The 18,923-nt window shown below is 54.6% G+C and overlaps 1 protein-coding gene across 1 annotated transcript in view; it reads right to left on the bottom strand.

Annotated features, from left to right (window-relative positions):
• The window catches only part of MYT1L (myelin transcription factor 1 like), a 338,636-nt gene that overhangs the window by 7,167 nt on the left and 312,546 nt on the right, over positions 1-18,923 (bottom strand). The window contains exons 22-23 of the mRNA XM_079110560.1: positions 4,057-4,148; positions 897-1,000 (exon numbers count right to left, since the gene is read on the bottom strand). Coding sequence (XP_078966686.1) covers positions 897-1,000; positions 4,057-4,148 — 196 coding nt within the window. The remainder of the gene's footprint in view (positions 1-896; positions 1,001-4,056; positions 4,149-18,923) is intronic.

Genomic DNA, 18,923 nt, shown 5'->3' with positions numbered 1-18,923 from the left:
CTGCATTATTGGCAACCTTAAACAGATGCCTGCAGGTGGCGCCTCCCTGCACCTTCTACAGAGAGTGGCCGGGAGCTGCTTTTCTCCTGGGCAGACATCCAAGATTCAGAAGTGCTGGCACCACGCTCCCCTCTTCCCTCCCCGCTCTGTTCTTTGGCTGGTTTAAATCTGGGCCCTCCCTGAGCAGGGTCCCAGTGCCTTGGAAGGAACCCCAGCACAGGGTCATGACTCGGTCCACTCATGGTAGCAGTGGGGCATCAGGGAGTGATGGTCTCCCTCTGCCATCTTGCTGACCGCACACACCTGTCTGGCTTGTTGCAACTCAGTGTCACCGTGTGGCTTAACTGCCTGAGGTGGGCCTCAGGGGAGCAGTGCCTGACCGAGGACTGAGGACACAGCAGGCAGTGTGTCCACAGGTAGAAGACCAACAGGCTGCCCTGTGTCAGGAGGGACAGGCGGTCTCCTCTGCCAGTTCACTTGCAGGTGCTCGGAACCACCCACCCCTGCCTGCCATCAGGCCTGGGATCTGCACAGCAGCTGTCCCAGGGCACCGAGTGATAAGTAGGGCTCTTCTGTGACCCGGGAGTCCCACTGTGACCCTGCCACCATCAGTGGGATGTGACCCCCAGGGCCTGGAACACCTGGGGAACCCTGGCCTTGGCAGTGGCAGGTGGTCTTCTGGGAAAGGGCACTCACGCGTGCACCCCCCACACAGAAAGGGGACTCCCACGGCCATGGGGTCACCGCAGGTCCTCTGTGGTGGAGAGACCAGCGGGGACCAGGACACAGGTGGAAGAGAGAAGGAATGCGGGGAGAGGGGGAGAGCAAGGTGGCTCCTGGCCGCCGGCCCCGTGCAGGGCGCTCCTGGAGAGGACGGAGGCTCTGGAGACCGCTACCTGAGTCCTGAGCTTGAGCATGTCGGCCTCCATCTGGGAGTTGGACTCGTTCAGCTCCTTGATCTCCTCGTCCAGCTGCTTGATCTCCTCGTCGTTTTCTATCCCTGTAGTGGCAAAGTCAGTACGTTCAGATCACCACCAGGAACAGTAGGCAGAATTTTGAGATCTCTTTGTTCTTTTTTGTATTTGCGTGGGAAATACACCTCTGAGTAAAAACATATAGTCATGTGAAGGAAAAATAATCATAACTTTCGAAGAGTCCTTCCACCCCGCCTCCACCTCTCCCCCAGGACACCTCAGGACACCTGAGCAGGAGAGGGGAATGCCACCTGAGGTATGCAGAAAACCGCTCCTCAGTCACCAGAGGCAGCCAGCTCCCAGTCCTCTGCCCCTCATCAGCAGGCAGGGGTGGTGAGAGCCCTCCCTCACCCTGCTCAGAGTCCAGGCAAGGCTGTGCCTGACCCTTGAGTGGAGGGCCATCCTGGCAGAGGACAGCCCATGCGTGAGACCCCAGCCGGCTGAGCAGATCAGGCCTGGTGTATCCAGGCAATGGCGTGGTGTGGGGGCGCTCGCCAGGAATCCCAGCAACTCAGGAGGCGGAGGCAGGCGGATCCTAAGTTCTAGGCTAGCCTCGGCAACTCAGAGACCCTGTCTCCAAATAGAAGGTAAAAAGGGCGGAGGAGGAGGTGGTGCAGCGCCCCTGGGGTCAATCCCAGTGCCAAAACCGAACAAAGCCAGGGATTTCGATGCTGCTTCTTGCTCCGCAGGGCACCCTCTGCTGCCAGCTCGCCTGTGGCGCCAAGATCAAAAGGCAGGGGGTTCTCTCCATCTTAGGCCTTGAGGTCTCCTGGGTGAGTATGCAAAGGGAGGGAGAGCGGAATGCCACAGGTGCAGTCGCTGGAAACCCAGGGCCTGGGACTGCAGCTGGCGCCGGTCACCCATCCCGCCTGGGGCCCCTCTCAAGGTGAGCTCCCATGGCTGACGTGTTGGAAGTTCTGTGGACAGAGGACCCACTCAGCCCGACAGGCCTGGCACCACCCAGAACGCTGCCCTTCATGGAGTCCTTGCAAACCAGAGAGGAAAAGGAGGGGGTCACTGGGTGGCCGTGGGTGCTGTGTTTGGTGAATGAAAAGAATGTGGTAAGATAAGAAGGCCCAGTGTGGAGCAGTCCTGCGTAGAGATGCAAGTGCTGCTGACGACGGGCAGCTCAGGCCTGCTGGGAGGGAGCCCACAGTGGGATGCTCTGAGAGATGGCCACCAGGCAGCGGCCACTGTCTGCCGAGGCAAGAGCTCCCAGTGTGAGCGGCCTGAAAATCTGTCTCTCAGTCGTTTTGAACAACCCACCCCATATCAGCCTCGTCCTTCATCAGTGACAGACGATGGACAAAGGTCGGACGGGCTTGCCTCGGGGTCTGGCTCTGACCCTGCGGCCATTGGGCGAGGTGCCATGACAGTGTTTTGCAAGGTGTGGGCACAGCATGGAGCTAGTATGTTCCTTCTAGAAGGACTGAGAGGGAAGCAGAGGCCAGCTCCGGGGTCTCCAGGCCCCCTGTCTGGGATGCAGGGACCTGACAGGGACGGGCGGTGGACCTGGGGACTTCTGTGATGCAGACTGAGCAGGCTCCATCTCACTGGCACCCAGCCCGGTACTGGGCAGCGTGAGCCTGTGGCTGGAGGCAGCTGGAGGAGCTCACAGTGCGGGGCGGGTGTCCCGCCCCCAGGTGCCTGGGTGAATGACCGGCTAGAGGAGGATGTTCTGGGCCTGTGCTGGCAGGTGCAGCGCTGCAGGGGCGATGCCACGGCTGTCTGCAGACCTCGAGTGCCACGCAGTGGAGAGCAGACCCGTGTGTGCTGGGCACGGGGAAGCTGCCCTCGGGACCTGTGTTGGGGTCGGGAAGTGGCCTCCACTGGGACTGTAAGGGTGGGTCATGGAGCCCCCGGCGAGGTGGGCTTCAGAGCACAGGCTTCCAGGTGAGGTGGGGCCTCAGGAGGCTGCTGCCTTCTGCGGTGCTCTCCGGCTTCTTTGGAGAACCCAGAGTGAGGCTGTCTTGTGAGTGGGCTGGGCTCCTGCTTCACCGGCCTCGGGGAGATGGCCTGGGCCTGAGCCCATTCTCCACACCTCCCGAGGTGGAGAAGGGGAGGCTTCCACTGGGGAGGTGCTGACCACGTTACTGCTGACTCCATCGTTTGCAGGAGTCTTGTTCTATAGTCTCCCTGACACTGCATGAGCCCTGATCCACTCACCAGGGCACAAGGGAGGGGCTGCCAACCCTGGCCCTCTCGTTTTGATTTGCATGTGTCTCTACAGTTTGCAAAGATACTTTGCATGTCATTCACTGGCTGAGATGGAGGCCAATAGTCCTGGAGTTCCTGCCTGTGTGGCACCTTGGGGCTCATGGCCACCTCTTGCTCTTAACATCGGAGATTGTAGCTCATCCAGCTCTGTGCCCAGGGTCAGTTGACACAGCAATGTCACCAACAAAATCCCAACGCAGGAGACTGTCACTAAGAAGACCACAAGAGGAACCTGTTCTCAGTGGGTGAGGGAGACAGGAAGACATATGTCCCTGCTCCCCTGCTGGGGAAACTGCCCTGGGCCACAGAGCTGCTTCTCTGGTCTGTGGTACTCCAGGAGAACAGGAGCAGAGCCTGGAGGTGAATGTTGTTGCACAGGCAAGTTTGCACCGCAGGATCTGAGTCACACGGTGGGTTGTGGGCTTCCAGGGTCCTAGGCTCTGTGACTGTTCTCGCCCCCACACTCCTGAGGCCTCTGATCTCCTTGGCAAACCTGCACTGAGGCGGGTCAGCAGCAACAGAAACACTTGAAAGGAAATGGACTTTGCAGATGGAGTCAAGGAAATCAGGCGTTGAGTGTGCTGAGGGAAGGGGCGGGGTCAACAGGCAGAGCTCTATGGCCCTGCTGTCAGGCCCTGAGTGTCCCAACCTGCTCCCTGCGGGAGACCAAGGACTGAGGCCCGAGGGCAGAGGCAGGAGAGCGGTATGTGGGAACCAGAGGGGAAGGCAGCCCAGTGTTGGAGCCCCTGGGGCCGGAATCACCTCTGCTCCTGCCTTCTGGGGACAGTGGGCCAAACCAGTGAAGTCGGGGGCACAGAGCTGCTGGCCCTTCCTGTGGGGGAAAGAGGGCCCGGGGCGTGGTTACCGTTGCTGGCACGTTGCTTGATGGTCAGCATCTGCTCTCCAGACAGCTTCGCCTTCTTCATGGCTGATGTGGCCCGCGGGCATCCTGACAGGCTGTGGAAAGACAGGAGATAGCCGTCAGCCAAGTGCTCTGCAGAGCCTGAGCGCCGCAGAGGGGCAGGCACAACCTGGCGTTTCGTCAGCCTGGCTGACAGGGAGGAACAACATGACCACTGTGGAGGAAGGCCACAGAGATACCCAGGGCCAGGGAGGTCCCAGCAGGGTCGACTTGGCGTACTGTGGGCTGGCTACAGGAAGATGGTTAGTGTGTCCTCTGGAGCGAGGTCTCCATCAGGGTCCCTGAGAAGGGGACACTTGCTCCTCACGGTGACCTTTGAGAGATGTTTGGAACCTTGACGGATAGAGTAATTGTCTAAAAACCTTTTTTATTATGGAAAGCATCAAACCCACTCCAAGTCTGAATCTCAAACTCTAGTCAAACACGCAGCAGCAGACAGAGCAGTGTCATGACTCTCCGCAGGGCTCAGCCTCAAGGATGGCAGCCCCACTTCAGCCCTGTCCTCTTGCCTCCCCAGCAGGTCATGGGCTCCCTCTTTCCTGCAGTCTTCCTGGTCAGGGTCCGTCTGCCACCTCATACATGGGTGAGGTGAAGCATTTCACGGTACGATACTTTATGTGTCGTGTGCATTTACCTATGTCTAAATACGCCTGCACCTGCATCTATTCATACGCCATTTTGAATTTTGCCTGTCTGCTAGGTGTCAGGTGGCCCTGTTGTGTCAGGTGGTGATGGTGTGTGGTGCACCTCGGATTCCGTGTCCACCCAGTCCTCGGTGGTGTGTCAGGAGACTGCGTCTCTAGTAGAGACCTCTCTCCATGCCTGCGTGGATGTGATGAGGGTCTGTAAACACCTCCGGAGGAACATTCTTCTGATATATTTTCCAGGGAGATTTCAGCCATTGTTTGGAGGGAAATACAGCTTGACTTAACCATATTCTCACTGTCCCTAACCCACGAAGGCCTGTTTTTTTGATAGGACACCTATGTCTTGTAACTGTACCAGCATATGCATACAAGTCTAAATAATTGTTGCTGTGGGCTGGATGTTTGTGGTCCCTCAAAATGCACGTTGGTCCTGACCCTCAAGGAGAAGGTGTCAGCAGGTGGGGCCTGTTGGGGGTGACCAGGGCCCGAGGGTGGAGCTTCTGGTGGGTGAGTGTCCTCAGGAAAGGGGCCCAGAGAGCTCCCTCACCCTTCCCACCCTGCAAGGACACAGAAGCCACTGTCTATGAACCAGAAATGGGGTTTCACCAGACAAGGAGGCTTCCAGACTGTGAGGAAGGCTTTTCTATTGCTTCTGAACCACCTGGGCTGATGCAACAGCCCAAAGAACCGAGACCACAGAACAAAGTCACCAGACTCCAGAGGGTCCAGCTCTGTGGGTCTGATGGTTCAGCCTTCCTGTGTACCAGTAAGGTCGTGATGCCAGCTAATATTTCTACTCACTCGTAAAGAGAAAGCAAGGTCGAACAGAACCCATGGTGGGAGTGAGAGAGAGTGCGGGCAGCCAGCGCGGAGCTCTGCTTGCCGCTCATCTCTGCAGGCCCGGCCAGCGCCTGAAACAGGGGCTCTCGTCATGGTGAAAGGAAGAACGTGTGCCTCTGGATCCATGTCGTGCTGGGTCAGCACTCAGGGCCCAAGCCCGGGCAGTGCAGGCTACACGAGGACCTGGCTTCCTGCAGAGGACTACAGCTGGACTCATCAGGCTCTGAGGTTCAGGCTGACTCTGCAGTGCCCTGGCAAGTAGAGACGCTGCAGCCTTGGGGCTGGAGGGGAAGAGCCAACAGCCTGCCCTGAATGTCCCTGGGACAGCGACCACCGGTAGATAGTCCTGCTCCAGCTGTGGGCCTCACCCAGCCTTCTCAGTGAGAACTCTAACATTTTGGCAATTTGTGTCCACCCCCTTCCCTGGAAGTCCCTGTGGTCATTTGTCTGACAACCTGTCTATGGATGGTCCTGAGTGGGAAAGGGAGCTGTGGAGTGTGAAGAGAAGGATGGGCCCAGAGGCCTGCTCCTCGCTGTGTGCCCAGGCGAGCAGTCCTGGGCTTCCAGAACTGACCTTCTCTATAGGCCTGTGCATCCTCACTGACCACCCTGAGCCCTGGGGGTATCCCTTATGTTCAGCTCATCCCCACCCCCGTGGAATGGCCCCATGGAGCTTGGCTGCTTCTGAGGCCTCTCTGAGGTGTCCAGCAGCTGGCCTCTGCTGGTCCTTCCCAGGACCCTCTGTTGGTTTGATGTCCTCCATGCTGGTGTGTGTCGGTGCGTGCTCACGTGCTCCCTGTGGGGCTCACTGTCCTGGCCTGGCCTGTGCAGCTTGCTCAGCTCTTCTCATGCGTTTGTCTTCCTTTGCTCGTCCTACACCAGGGAGCATCCAGCAACAGTCTTCTCCATAATCCAGGTCCCTGAAGCCTCCTGACATGGGACAGCAGCCCACTGCCTTCCTGCACCTGCATGTCTGGAGTGCTGAGCATGTGGCTGAAGGAGTTAAAATTTAAGTGCCCATAATTAAAGCACAGAATCTGTAGTCTAGCAAATGAACTTAGGAAAAGAAACAAAGAGGGACAGGCTTGAGGCCTGAACATACCTTAACAAGCCTAAAATAAGACTGCCAAAACATCAAAATCTAACTGGCCATGGAGGATAAACAATCTCCACAAGGCCGTGGACCATCTGGTGTCACCCACTTTCCCCCTTCTTCCCTTTTCTTTAAGGTTAACTTGACCCCTGCTAACCAAAATAAACTGCCCTACCACATTGCTGGAATGTCAATTTGCACGTACTACTTGCTGATGTAATCAATGTAGTCATGTGCCCGCTTATGTTTGAATCAGCCAATTATGTGTACCCATGCCAAACTCCCTAACTTTTCCTATATAAACCCCTGATTTCTGAGCCTCGTGGTCAACTCCTCTATCTCCTGCGTGAGATACGTGTTGGCCCGGAGCTCCGTTATTAAAGTGCCTCGTGCTTTTGCATCAAGCCGGTCTCTCGTGCTTCCTGGAGCGCGCCATCCTGAGACTCGAGTAAGGGTCTTCCTTTTGGGGGGTCCTACATTTGGGGGCTCGTCCGGGATGAGTGCACGACCCCAGGAGCTCGAAGACCCCTTGGAGGTACGTTGGTGTGAGTCTTGAATGTTTGTGTGTGTCCCCGCAGTGTGTATGTGAGTTTTGGTTTCGGTTTGAAACAAGGGAGAGGACGTGGAATCCCTCTCCATGCAGCCGCCTCTGTGGTCCGTGAGGACCCTCTGGCCGCGGAAGGGGGGACGCCCCGGTCCCGCAAGCTGCAGCCCTGGAAGACGTTCCATGGGTGGAGGGCAGTCAGGAGGACCTGACTGTGGTTTTTCGGAACGAAGGAGACGGAGTGCTCCTTCTATCCAGGCGGGAGTGGACGCAGGGTCCTACCCCGTCAGAGGTCGCGTTCGGCTGCCTATTCAAGTCTAGGCGCGGACGAGTGTGCTTGGACGTGTTAGTGTCTGTTGTCTTTATATTGTTTTGGTGTTTGGTGTTTTTTGTCGGAGGATGGGCTCCCTTTGTCCTCCCTCAGGTCCCCTATTCTTAGGCTTAGGGATACTCATTGCAGGGTACTTTACAGTCCTTCTCCTTGTTCCTAAGAGATTTGTTTACTCCAGTCCCCCTAGGCGGAGAGCTCAGCAGCTCCATTCCCCAAAAGTGGTGGGAAATAATGTTTTGTGATTTTCTGCATTCAAACCTAACCTGATTTCTCAACCAGGAAAAAAAGGGTTAAAAAGTCCTGGGCAATCCCTCCCTCCCCCTTGCCTGGCCTTGCTGAAGTCTGTATTAGAATGTGAAGTGTAGCAGTTTCAGTGGGAGAGGCAGAACTAACCTGAGAGAAAAAAAAAAAGAAAAAAAAAGAGGTGCATTTTAAACTCCTGGGCTAAGTGGTCAAACTAATGAAATGTTGATGTTAAACAATGTCTAATATCAGTTGTTTCTAGGACTTTTCTTCAACAGGAAAGAGACAGCAAATACTGTTCAGGACACTTGTCTGATATCTTGGTTTTTACAGAATAAGTGAATTAGAGTTAACATGTACGGGATTACTCTAATGTGTTTGTAAAGACATCTGATTAATTTACAAAGTTAAAATGCTAATTGTTAAATAACATTAAGTACTCTTAAGTCCTTAAATTCCGTGGGGTATCATACTTAAACATTATTGGTGTTTTCATAGGTTGGTAAATTAAAAAGTGTTTAGAATTGCTTTGTGTCATTACTAAAAACAAGGTTATTAAGAGTTATGTCCTAACAGGTAAAACCCCAACCCGGAGGATAAGCGTTCCATCTGCTTCCTTATCACTGCCCCTGCTCCCCCTCCAGTTCTGCAAAGCTCCAAGGAGCTCTTAGGTTTGAAATTAGAGTTACCATCTCTCCTCTTACTGTGTTTCAGTTAGAGTACTATAAACGACAAAGTATTTTATCTTGCTAAAATGGAGTAATTTATCTAAATTCAGAAATTTCATGAGAGTTGTCTCAGAATGTGAACAAAAAGGTGTCGACAGAAAGTTAGTGTAAATGAAGAGAAAATAAAAGGTTCTGGGTATGGATATATATTTAGTAGAAGGAAAAAGGAAATGTTTTGGGGTAAGAAAGTGATTCTGTGATGAAATACATGAGGGTCTAAGTAAGTGCTAAGAAAGTCTGTGTAAGTGAAGAGAAAGTTTGAGCAAGTTTGTGTGTAACTAATTTGGTTACAAGTATGTGAGACAATCAGTTAAAACTATTTAAGATTTTTCCTAAGGTAAAATACTAATGTTCTGATATAAATCAAAGTCTAATCTATATGGTAAAATAACAGGGTAAAATGACAAGGATTTGAAACGCTAATTTACTCTTAACTTTGTGTCTATTAAGTTTTATTCTTTAAAACAATTAGTCTTAAAGATTGGGGTGTATACAATTGTGGTTGAACAACTGTTGTAGAGTGTTGTGCTGTGTTGCAGAGTCTACATTTTTCTTTAAAAGCTAAATTTGGTAAGAAAAAAGTGTCAAGGTAATTGTAAAATGGTCACTCGTTGAATATTAAATGTGTTCATATTTTCCAGGTATACAAGTTTTTAAAGCAGGGAATTTATCAAGCGCTGCTATTCTCCAGAATAAACTTGTCTGTAATGGTAATCTTAAACTTAAGGGGTACATTTTATTGGGGATTTATTTTTATCATTTAATGTTCTATTATGGGACCTATTAACTACTTAATGATATTTAAGGAAGAAGCAAAGATCAACATCAGAATTAGAACACTTAAGATCTGTAAAGAGCCACGCCTTACCTGATATAAGGCTGTGCCTTCCACCTTACTGCATGTTAGAGTGACTCCAAAATAAGTCAGACTTCAGCTTATTTAAAGTTATAGTCAAAAGATTGGTTTTTGTTGTAAAAGTAGTATGATCTCAAATTGGGGATATAATATGGTTCTCAGTCCAAATTCAAGATAGCTATTATACAAGCTGAATATGTTTTTACTCTTGCTAATTTCATTTTGTAAAACTGTTGCTTGTTACTGTTTTGCAGAAGTAGCTGCTTCCAGAACATACAACCTAGGTAACTTGTGATAATAAGCCATCACCTATAGAACAGATAGTGGTAACTTCCAGTACTAATACAGACTCCAGTTAGATAAAAGGGTAAATAACTGTAAAGTTATGGACATTAAAGTTAAAGCCCAGTACTCTTACTTTATGACTAGTGAGACTGGCTTGCTGGATGATTAAGATCAAACTTAGAGATTGGAGTTAAATACAGAGGTCAAGAAAATTCCATGTTTGGGTCTTGCCCTCAACGTCAGCCTGAACCCAGGGAATAAGAGGACTTCTCTAAGGAGCGTTGCAACTCAGGGGTTTATATAGGAAAAGTTAGGGAGTTTGGCATGGGTACACATAATTGGCTGATTCAAACATAAGCGGGCACATGACTACATTGATTACATCAGCAAGTAGTACGTGCAAATTGACATTCCAGCAATGTGGTAGGGCAGTTTATTTTGGTTAGCAGGGGTCAAGTTAACCTTAAAGAAAAGGGAAGAAGGGGGAAAGTGGGTGACACCAGATGGTCCACGGCCTTGTGGAGATTGTTTATCCTCCATGGCCAGTTAGATTTTGATGTTTTGGCAGTCTTATTTTAGGCTTGTTAAGGTATGTTCAGGCCTCAAGCCTGTCCCTCTTTGTTTCTTTTCCTAAGTTCATTTGCTAGACTACAGATTCTGTGCTTTAATTATGGGCACTTAAATTTTAACTCCTTCATGGCCAGGCAACCCAGGAGTTGCAGGAGGGTCTACAGCCTATGACTTGGCACAATCGCATGTCAGACGGTGAAAACAGTACGATCTGATTTTCTTCAAGTTTTTGTGGGACTCTTTCTTGAGCGCTAGCTCCGTGGAAGCCTGTAGCTTTCTCTGCTCTTCCGTAGAGGAGTCCTGCTGTAGACTTGCTAAAGGCCTGCCTGGGCGAGACCCTTTAGGGCAGACCTGTATTGTGGTCAGACTGCGGTTTCCATGCAGCTTGGCTGCAGGCTGAATCTCAGCAGACTGTCTGCCCAGCCAGCACCCCGTCCACGGGACTGCCTATGTCGGGCTCCTCTGACTCAGCTCTGTGCTCTTGGGAGTCTTGCCGTTTAGAACCCAGAACCTTCAGATGAAGCCAAGACGGCCCTCGGGCCAGACTTTGTGCTTCAGTTCTGCATTCACACACCTGTTGCACGCCTCCCTGAGATTTGGTGTTTCAATTTTTCAAATGAGAATGAAAACATACACAACCCCCTACTCATGGGGATGTTTTGAAGACCTAGCATAGAGAAAGGGTATCGAACAACAGTGAAGGCAGGTGTCAGGCCCAGGGGTCTGCCAAGAACAGTGCCGGTGCAGCCCTGGAGGACCACGGTGCTGGCAGCCTGGCGTCCACAGGCCTGGCTTTCCGGGGATGTCACTAGTAGGAGCTGAAGCCCTTCTGCTGGCTGGGCTCAGTGATTGTGGCCCTCAGAACCTGGCTGTGAGTGTCCCTCGCACAGGGGCCTCCCAGGGGCTCTCTCTGGAGCCGTCTGCCCGGATGTCCTGCCTCTCTGCATCCTGCCCAGCCCTCCTGCTACCTCTTGGCACTGGATGGAGTGTTTGCTTCCTCAAGGACTCTCCTTGTGATGCTTTCAGCTCCTCCAAGCAGGGCCACCTCTGTCCTCTCCACTCTGTGCACTGTCCTGGTGAATGCCAGAGACACAGCGAGACCCGATACGCACGTGTTGCATGAAGGGCCTTGTGTCCTGATCAACGTGGTCAGGTGGTGGAGGAACTTGAGTTCCTGAGGCCTCATGGTGCTGATGCTGAGGGAAGAGGTGGACCCAAGGAACAATGTGTGTCAATCATGTGCCAGCAACAAGGGACAGAGCACGCGGGCACGTTGGACAGACCCTGAGTCAGCACTTCTCAGACCAGGAGCGTCACTGCACATTCCCAGAAGCTTCCTCAGAGAGGGAGACAGGAACCCTCCTAGCACCCAGCCCCACTCTCCTCCTTTCACATCCTGTTAAGTCCCGGGAGAAGCCTGCGGCCAACACAGCCTAAGGGGCTGGGGGCACTTGCACTGGGGCCAAGGAAGTTTCTGGCAAGGACTTTCACAAGGAAGTGCAGCAGCTAAGGGCAGCTGCAAGGAGAGGAGCCGGAGAGGCCCTGGAGTGAGGCCATGCCCGCTGAGCTGCCCTCGAACTTGGTTCAGGAAAGCCTGTTGCCCCATCCTCTCACCATGGCATCCTCTTCCAGTGCCCCGAGTGAGCAGGGCTTGGAGCAGTGTCTCAGCCTCAGGTCCCACATGCCCAGGGAGAGGCAGACCAGGTGCTCTGTGGCCTCACCACTCTGGGTGCCTCTGCGGGCCCCTGTCATCCCATGGTCTGCTTGCTTAAGAGAACAAGCAAGTGTCCCTGACCCCTGCTGTGGTCTTCAGCAGCTGGACCCGGGTTGCTGGGAAGTTGGCTCCCATCGGGCAGAGGCTGCTGCAGAGCTGGCTGGGGTGCTTTGTCCCTCTGCACCTCCAAAGGCACGCTTCTTCCCGACTTTAAAAAGTCCTCGTAATGTGCACTGAATAGTAATACACATGGGGCATCTCCTCCCCGGGACTCTGCTGCCCTGAAGACGAGGAGTTGGGGACGCGGTACCCCCGGAGTAGGCGAGGAGAGCTCTGTACCAGAGGGCGCAGAGGTGGAGCTCCGGCTTCCCGCGGTGCTGCGGCGGCGGGCGGCCCCCTGACTTGTGAGCTGCTTCCAGTCCACACGGGAGACCGGATGAGCCCTGGGAGACTCCTTTCAGCTGCCAGTCCGTAATCTGCCAGTGGGAGCGGCCAAGATCACATCATGTACGCAGCTCCAGCGAGAGCTCAGGAAGCTAAATTAGGAAAGGAAGACAGCCCCGCAGAGCGAGGCGCTGTGCCGAAACACGCTCCGCCGGTGCCTTCCATTCCGATCCAGTGAGCGCATCGCCCTGTGGGTCAAATTTGGGAGTGAGTCCCAGGCGGGGGCTGGCGCCGGCCGGGGCCTGGCGGGCTCCCCGCAGATGCACTGCCACCTGGTGGCGGCTCCACTGCCTCCACCCTGCCCCGCTGCGGTGGGTGGGCGGCCCAGGGTCGTCCCAGAGTCGCTGGCGCATCCTGCCAGGGGAGCAGGGCCAGGCCCCCAGTGCTGAGGTGCAGGCCGGTGCCCACCGTCCGACTCTTGTCCCTAGACCGGCGGCCTTGGAGCTTAGATCTGGAGGTCTGGATGCAAGTGGTTAACACTCGGCTCCACTTGCCCAGCCCAGACGTCTGGCATGAGGCGCTGGCGGCAGGAATTCAAGTGCAGCTTCCAGCCTGTGCTGTGGGGGTAAGGAGGTCCGGGAGGCCCCAGCTTTATCAGGACATGGGCTCACAGGGCACTTTTCCTGGAGAGCTTTAGTTGACAATAGTTAAGCAAGCAGAGCGTTCCAGGGCCATGATAGCGAGACAGGAGGTGCTGACTTTGGAAACTTGGGTTCACTGCGCACATAGGAGGTGCCGGAGGAAGAGGACAGACTCGGTCGGAGGCCAAGCCTGCACAGGGAAGGGTCATGCTGTGGACACAGTCACACACCCTGGAGGCAGGCAGCCCCTCAGTGCCCAGTGCCCATTCGTTTCTCCGACGGGCCCATGTTTCACCAGTGCTGGCCACATTCTCCCTGTAACTGCACGTCCTGTGAGATGCTCTGCACTCCAAGCACCACACACACACATGCCGGAAATAGATCAGGCTCAGGATGGTATTCTGTTACTTGTCTTTAGATCTATTTTGATCTGTGACTGGAGATGACCAGAGTGTTTTGTCAATAAACAAACATGGCTGCTAGCCAGCCTCACCTGTGCTTGACAACCAGGTCTCATTAGAACTTGCTTCCCGGCAGGGGAATGAAGGGTCAGGCAGGAGGGTAACTCCAGCCGGTGGAAGCCCAGCCTCCGATGCTTCATTCATCTTCCCTGCCTCAGTGTGGAGGGCGGCACGCAATCCTTCTCTCTCCAGGATCTGAAACTTGGAGGATATTCCCCCCCAAAATTCTGTGCCAAACAGGGGGCCCTCAAGCCCTGGGGAGGGGAGGTTTCCAGAGCAGGTATCTCTGTGCCAGGCAGACAGCTGGGCCATGCCACAGGGCAAGCGGGCATGAGGGTCCTCTCACCCGCTGGCTCGTAGGTGGCATGGCCAGGTCCTGGCCTGGGAGAACAGCAGGTACCACCACAGCCTCGTACCTGCCTGTCCCCAAGCCCTGCTCTGTGTCACTGCATCAGGGGACCTGGCTTTTGTGTCAGGGAAGGCCCTCCACCTGAAGGGGGTTGTTGGAGAGGCTTCCCAAGGCACCTCTGTAAGGGTTTTGCTGTGTCCCAGGAGGGCCCTGGCCTGGCCCTCTCCACACAGGGCTCCAGAAAGAGTCTAGCAGCCTGGACAGCCCTGAGCCCATCTGATCCCATAAGAGAGCAGGGGAAAGCAGACGGGTGGAGGGGTGACAAATCAGAGACGAGAGGCTGCCTGCATCTAGTGGACAGGGACACACAGACCTGCGTAAGGTCCTTGTCCTTGGTCTCCAGAGCAGCTGGGCCAGGGAAGTCAGAGACATGTCCCTCCTCATGGGATGAAGTTTAGGGTTCAGGCTGGTTGGTGGATCTTTAAGTAAAACAGGAGCAGGGTTCCAGCAAGGGCAGACACACGTCAATCGGCATCTCCTTAAAGGGATGCTGTGCTCTTACGGGACGGCCTGTGCGTCACGATGTAGCCCACAGCCAGGGGAAGTCTGATGGGCGCTTATCCCTGCATTTGGCTGAGGGGTAGGGAGCAGCAGGGGCAGAACATCTGAGGCCTAGAACTCAGGTGTGGTCATGAGCGGAGTGGCCAATGGGGCTGAAGAGACGGGCAGGCACTGGTCTTTGGAGGCCTGTCTGTGGGCGGGAGTCCAGCTCTCGGCCAGGGCAAGGGTGAGAAGCGTGTGGTCCGGCAACAGTGCCCTGGAGTTGGCCTCACTGGTGAGCCCGTGAGAGGTTAGCTCACTCCACAGCAGCAGGGTGACCCTGCAGGCGTGGGGAAGGAGGCCCAAGAGCCCCGGCGGAGGAGCAGGGGGCAGGAGAGAGCCCTGGGCAGAGGAATGTGGAGGACGGGCAAGGCGTGGCCACAGCCGTGGCCTTCCTGCTTCGCTGGACTGGTATCTGGTGGTCGTTGGATCCTGCCAGCACTGTTCTCCTAAGAGCTTTGTGAGCACGGCCACCCCAGCTCTTGGTTCCAGTGCCACTGTTGAGTCTTCCTCGAGCTCCTTTTCTCTGTCTCTGTCCCTCTGTCTCTGCCGCCCCAACCTAGGTTTTCAAAGCGTCATGGGGATGGCGTCTGCGGGGCTGCCTGTGAACGACGTGGAGAGGCTACAGTGCCCATCACTCCATTCCCTGTGGCTACGATGGCATCCCCTGGAACCAGGGGCCTCTGCAGTCAGCTGGACTGTCCTCCATGCCCCTGGGCCTGGCTGGAGAGTCGAAGGACAGACCAGAGGGAAGTTTGCAGGGAAGCACTGCCACCCTGGGGGTTTGGCCTGCTGGTGGTCCTACAGGGTGCGGCCTGGCCTGACCAGCCTGGGGAGGATGCCGTTTCTCACAGTCACCCTGCCACGGCTCCTGTGGGTTCCGCTTCTCTGCGAACCGCCGGGGCCGAACCCGTGGTCATCTTCCCGGTGGCCGTGGGAGGATCCGAGGGAGCACTCCACGGGAGCACTCTGGAGTCTGGTCCTGAGGGTTTTTTGTTTTCTTTCTTTGGTAATATTCTTTTTTCCATTTTCTCTGTTTCTTCAACATTTTAAGAAGCTCTTATTAGTTGCTTATTAAACCTCCCAGATTACTGCTCTTGTTTAAAGACACATTTGCTCCTCTTCTCACCTCTGTAGTTTGATGTAGAGGATGATCTCTTCTCATCCCTCAGCTTGATGCTTTAAATTTCTAGATGGACCTTTCATGCCACTTACATTTTAAAGACATGTTTCTGGGATTTGAATACAATGTGCTTTAGTCCTCTTCTTGTCCTCCTTTCTGTCTGACGACGGGTCGTGGCTTTAAAAGGGGCCCTTCTCTTTCTGGAGGCTTCTGTGGCTCACTACTTCTGGTCTGGGCTTGTCCCAGGGGCTCGTCTCACATGGTCGCAGTCCCCAAAGGCCAGCTACGGGTCCTTTGCCCCGGACCTACTGGCTCTGCAGAGGACTGGGCTTGTGGAGACTGGCCTCCGCTTGGATTGGCTCCTGTGTATGGCGTGGGTCTCCACCGTCCTCAGCTGCTGTTCTGCTGGGGTGCAGTGGTGGGTGGCAGGGCATTCCAGGTCCTCCTGCCCCTGCAGGTGTGCAGCGTCTGTCCTCAAGCCTCCTGACCAGCATAGTCAGGCCTATGGCCTGGGAGGACCTGCCGTGCAAGTCTGCACTCTCCCCGTCTCTGCTCTTCTTGGCTCATCTCTCCACCTGCCCTCTGGCATTTGCAGCCCCTCAGTTGGCCAGCAGCACAGGACAGGGAGGACCCTCTCCAGCGCCTGCTGTGCTGTTGGAGCTGGGCGGTTGACAGCTGAACCCAAGCTTGACAGGCAGTAGGAGAAACGTTTCCCTCCTTTCTCCTTTGCTGTCTTTCAGAAAGTGTGAGTCCAGTGGCGTGCATTGCCTGCTCCCACATCCTCACTCCTGCACCTGCGAGCATGGCCTTATTTGGATGTGATCAGAGCTAGATTCCTAGTTCGACATGAGCAGTGTCCTCATGGAGGAGGGAGACTAGGACACAGGTGTGGGGAAGGTGGCCACGTGGGGATGGAGGCAGGGACCGGGGTGCTGTGTGCCAGCCATGCACCACCAGAGCTGGAAGAGAGCAGGTCCTGCTGCCAGGGGTGGGGAGGGAACCCCTGACTTCAGACTCTGGCCTCCAGCATGGGAGGCTCGCCTGCCTGGTTCCGGCTGATCGTTGGGGTGGCCTTAGGAAAGAAACCTGTTCCCTCACAGCTGGTGGGGCTCTTTGGGTTCCTAGCCCAAATGTCTTCCCAGGACTCAGAAGATTTCTGCTCTCTTTTTAATGTGTGAACAGTAACCGTTCTGAGGATTCGAGCTTTTGCTCAGAGTTGCCTCGAATGGCCCTGGCGTGTGGGAGGAATCGAAGGTAAAGGAGACATCTGTGCAGTGGGCACCCGGCCAGGATGGTCCCAGACGAGGGTGCAAGGGCCAGCGGGCAGGAGCCTGGCCACTCCATCCTGTCTGTCTCAGGCCTTTGGTTCTGGAGTCCTGCAGGAGGGACCATGAGTTGCCAGTGGACATAGACAATGACCACTGGGAGGGGAGCTGGGGCTGTGCACTTGTAGCATCTTCCCTGGCTTCCCAGGAGAAGCTGTAAAGGGGGCCTCAGTCCTGCTGAAAGGCTGGCGGTTGCAGCTGGCATGCCTGGCAGGCCTGTGACATCCACAGTAGCCCAGCCTCATGTGGTCGTCCACATTGAAATCTACTGACTGAAATCAAGCAACACCAGAAAGTCCGTCTCTCTGTCCCTGAGGCTGAGCTGAAGCACTCGCAAGTCTCAGGACTTGGGGATGCATTTTCTGGTTTGCAGGCCTGGGCCCCTGTGCCTGTTGGCTGGACCTGATGGGGGGTCAGAAGGGTGTGATCTTAGCACCACCTAGAGGCCTCCTGGCCTCCCTTTGACGTCCAGAGGGATGAGGACCCTTCTAGAGATTACCCCGTGCTCCAGAGTGGAGGTGGGTGGAGAGCACCAAGTAGGCGGAGTTCCTGCATTCAGTGGGGCCGAGGCAGAGGTCGGCCCGGCTGAGAAGACAGGGAGACTTTCAGGATTCGCGTCAGTCAGTACAGTCACCTCCAAATCGCTGCATTCCTGAAAACCCATTATTCCCTTAAGGATGAAGTGATATCGTGCTTATCAAAAGATCTGAATTACACCTGAATTACAGCTCCAGCTTCACACTAATTATGAGGACTTTAAAGATTTTTTTAAATTTTGTTTTTCTATTGACATTGTTTCATAGACTCATACTGGAATCTGGAGACCTTAAAGACTTTTTTCCCCAGTCCCTGGCAATGGAACCCAGGGACTCACACACGCCAGGCAAGCGCTCTGCCACCGAGCTGCACCCTAGTCCCCAAGAGAACTTAAAATTTTTGATGGGTTGCGCTCTGCATCTGTTTTCTGGAGATAAAAACGATCTTGTTTGCATGTGTAATTAATTTCTTTTTGTTTGTAAGTTAGTCTTCTCTATAAAATTATAACAAGCTAAGTCTTGAGGAGACAGAGACTGACCAAATAATGCCCAGGTTGCTGGCAGAATCCCAGGTGGCCCTGAGGTTCCCAGGTCTGCTGCCCGAGCCCGCATGAGGTTTGCCCTGGAGTAGAGTGGACCCGGGCACACCTGGGTGATGAGAGAAAGTCTCAGAAGACCCTGGCCCACCCCCTGGGAGGGGGTCAAGCCACCAGGCTGCAAAGAGCCAGGTGGCCAGAATCTGGGGATCCCTATCAGCTCGAGCAGCTCCATAAGCAGCCAGCGAGCACACGGCCTGAGTCCCAGAGCTAGGAGCTGCATTCTACCTAGATCTCTGGACCACAGGCTCAGCGAGGCCATTCCTAAGACCTGGCCGGCAGCCTGGCAAGGCCCCATCAGGCCAGGCTGGGCTTCCAGCTGCAGACACCGAGTTGTGGTGAGATGCCACACGAGTCAGAAAACGAGTCTAGAAAACTCCAAGAGCTCATGCACTGAGTGCCGTTGGTTCACTCTGAGGGTAAGGCCAAGGTGGACCTGCTGTCACTTGTATTGGTGACGTGCTCACTAGGACCCGGGGTGGCAGGATGGCGGCTGGTGAGGTGGAAGTTTCTCAGGAGGAAACACTCCTGTAATAACAAAGTGGGCTGGGTTCCACCAGTGGCGGACACCATGCCAGATGTGCTGTGCCCAGCACAGGAGGTCGAGCAGAGGTGGCCTCTCTGAGGAGGACTTGCAGAGGTGACTGTAGGTGCCAACTTCCCGTGGGATGCACTGCACGATTCAGATGCTGAGTAGGGAAATTGGCTTAGAGAAGTGGAGAGTGAGGTGCTCTCCCTGGCAGTGGGGAGAGCATTGCGTGCGTGGCTTGGACAGGCATGGGCAGGGCATCCACTCCAGAGGGCAGTGAGCAGAGCTGGCAGGCTTCCTCCCCATGGTGGACCCACAGGCCATTTTCCACAGGCTCCAGTCCTGAGGGTAAAGGGAAGTGGGCTGGAGGGAGCTTCGCTCCCCAGGGTTTGCAGCTCAGGGGCCTGGCTGGCCA

Source organism: Sciurus vulgaris (assembly GCF_902686455.1).
Source record: "Sciurus vulgaris genome assembly, chromosome: 14".
NCBI classification, from domain to species: Eukaryota; Metazoa; Chordata; class Mammalia; order Rodentia; family Sciuridae; genus Sciurus; species Sciurus vulgaris.
The sequence above is the reverse complement of the archived record's forward strand: the minus strand, read 5'-3'. Positions and strand labels throughout refer to the sequence as shown.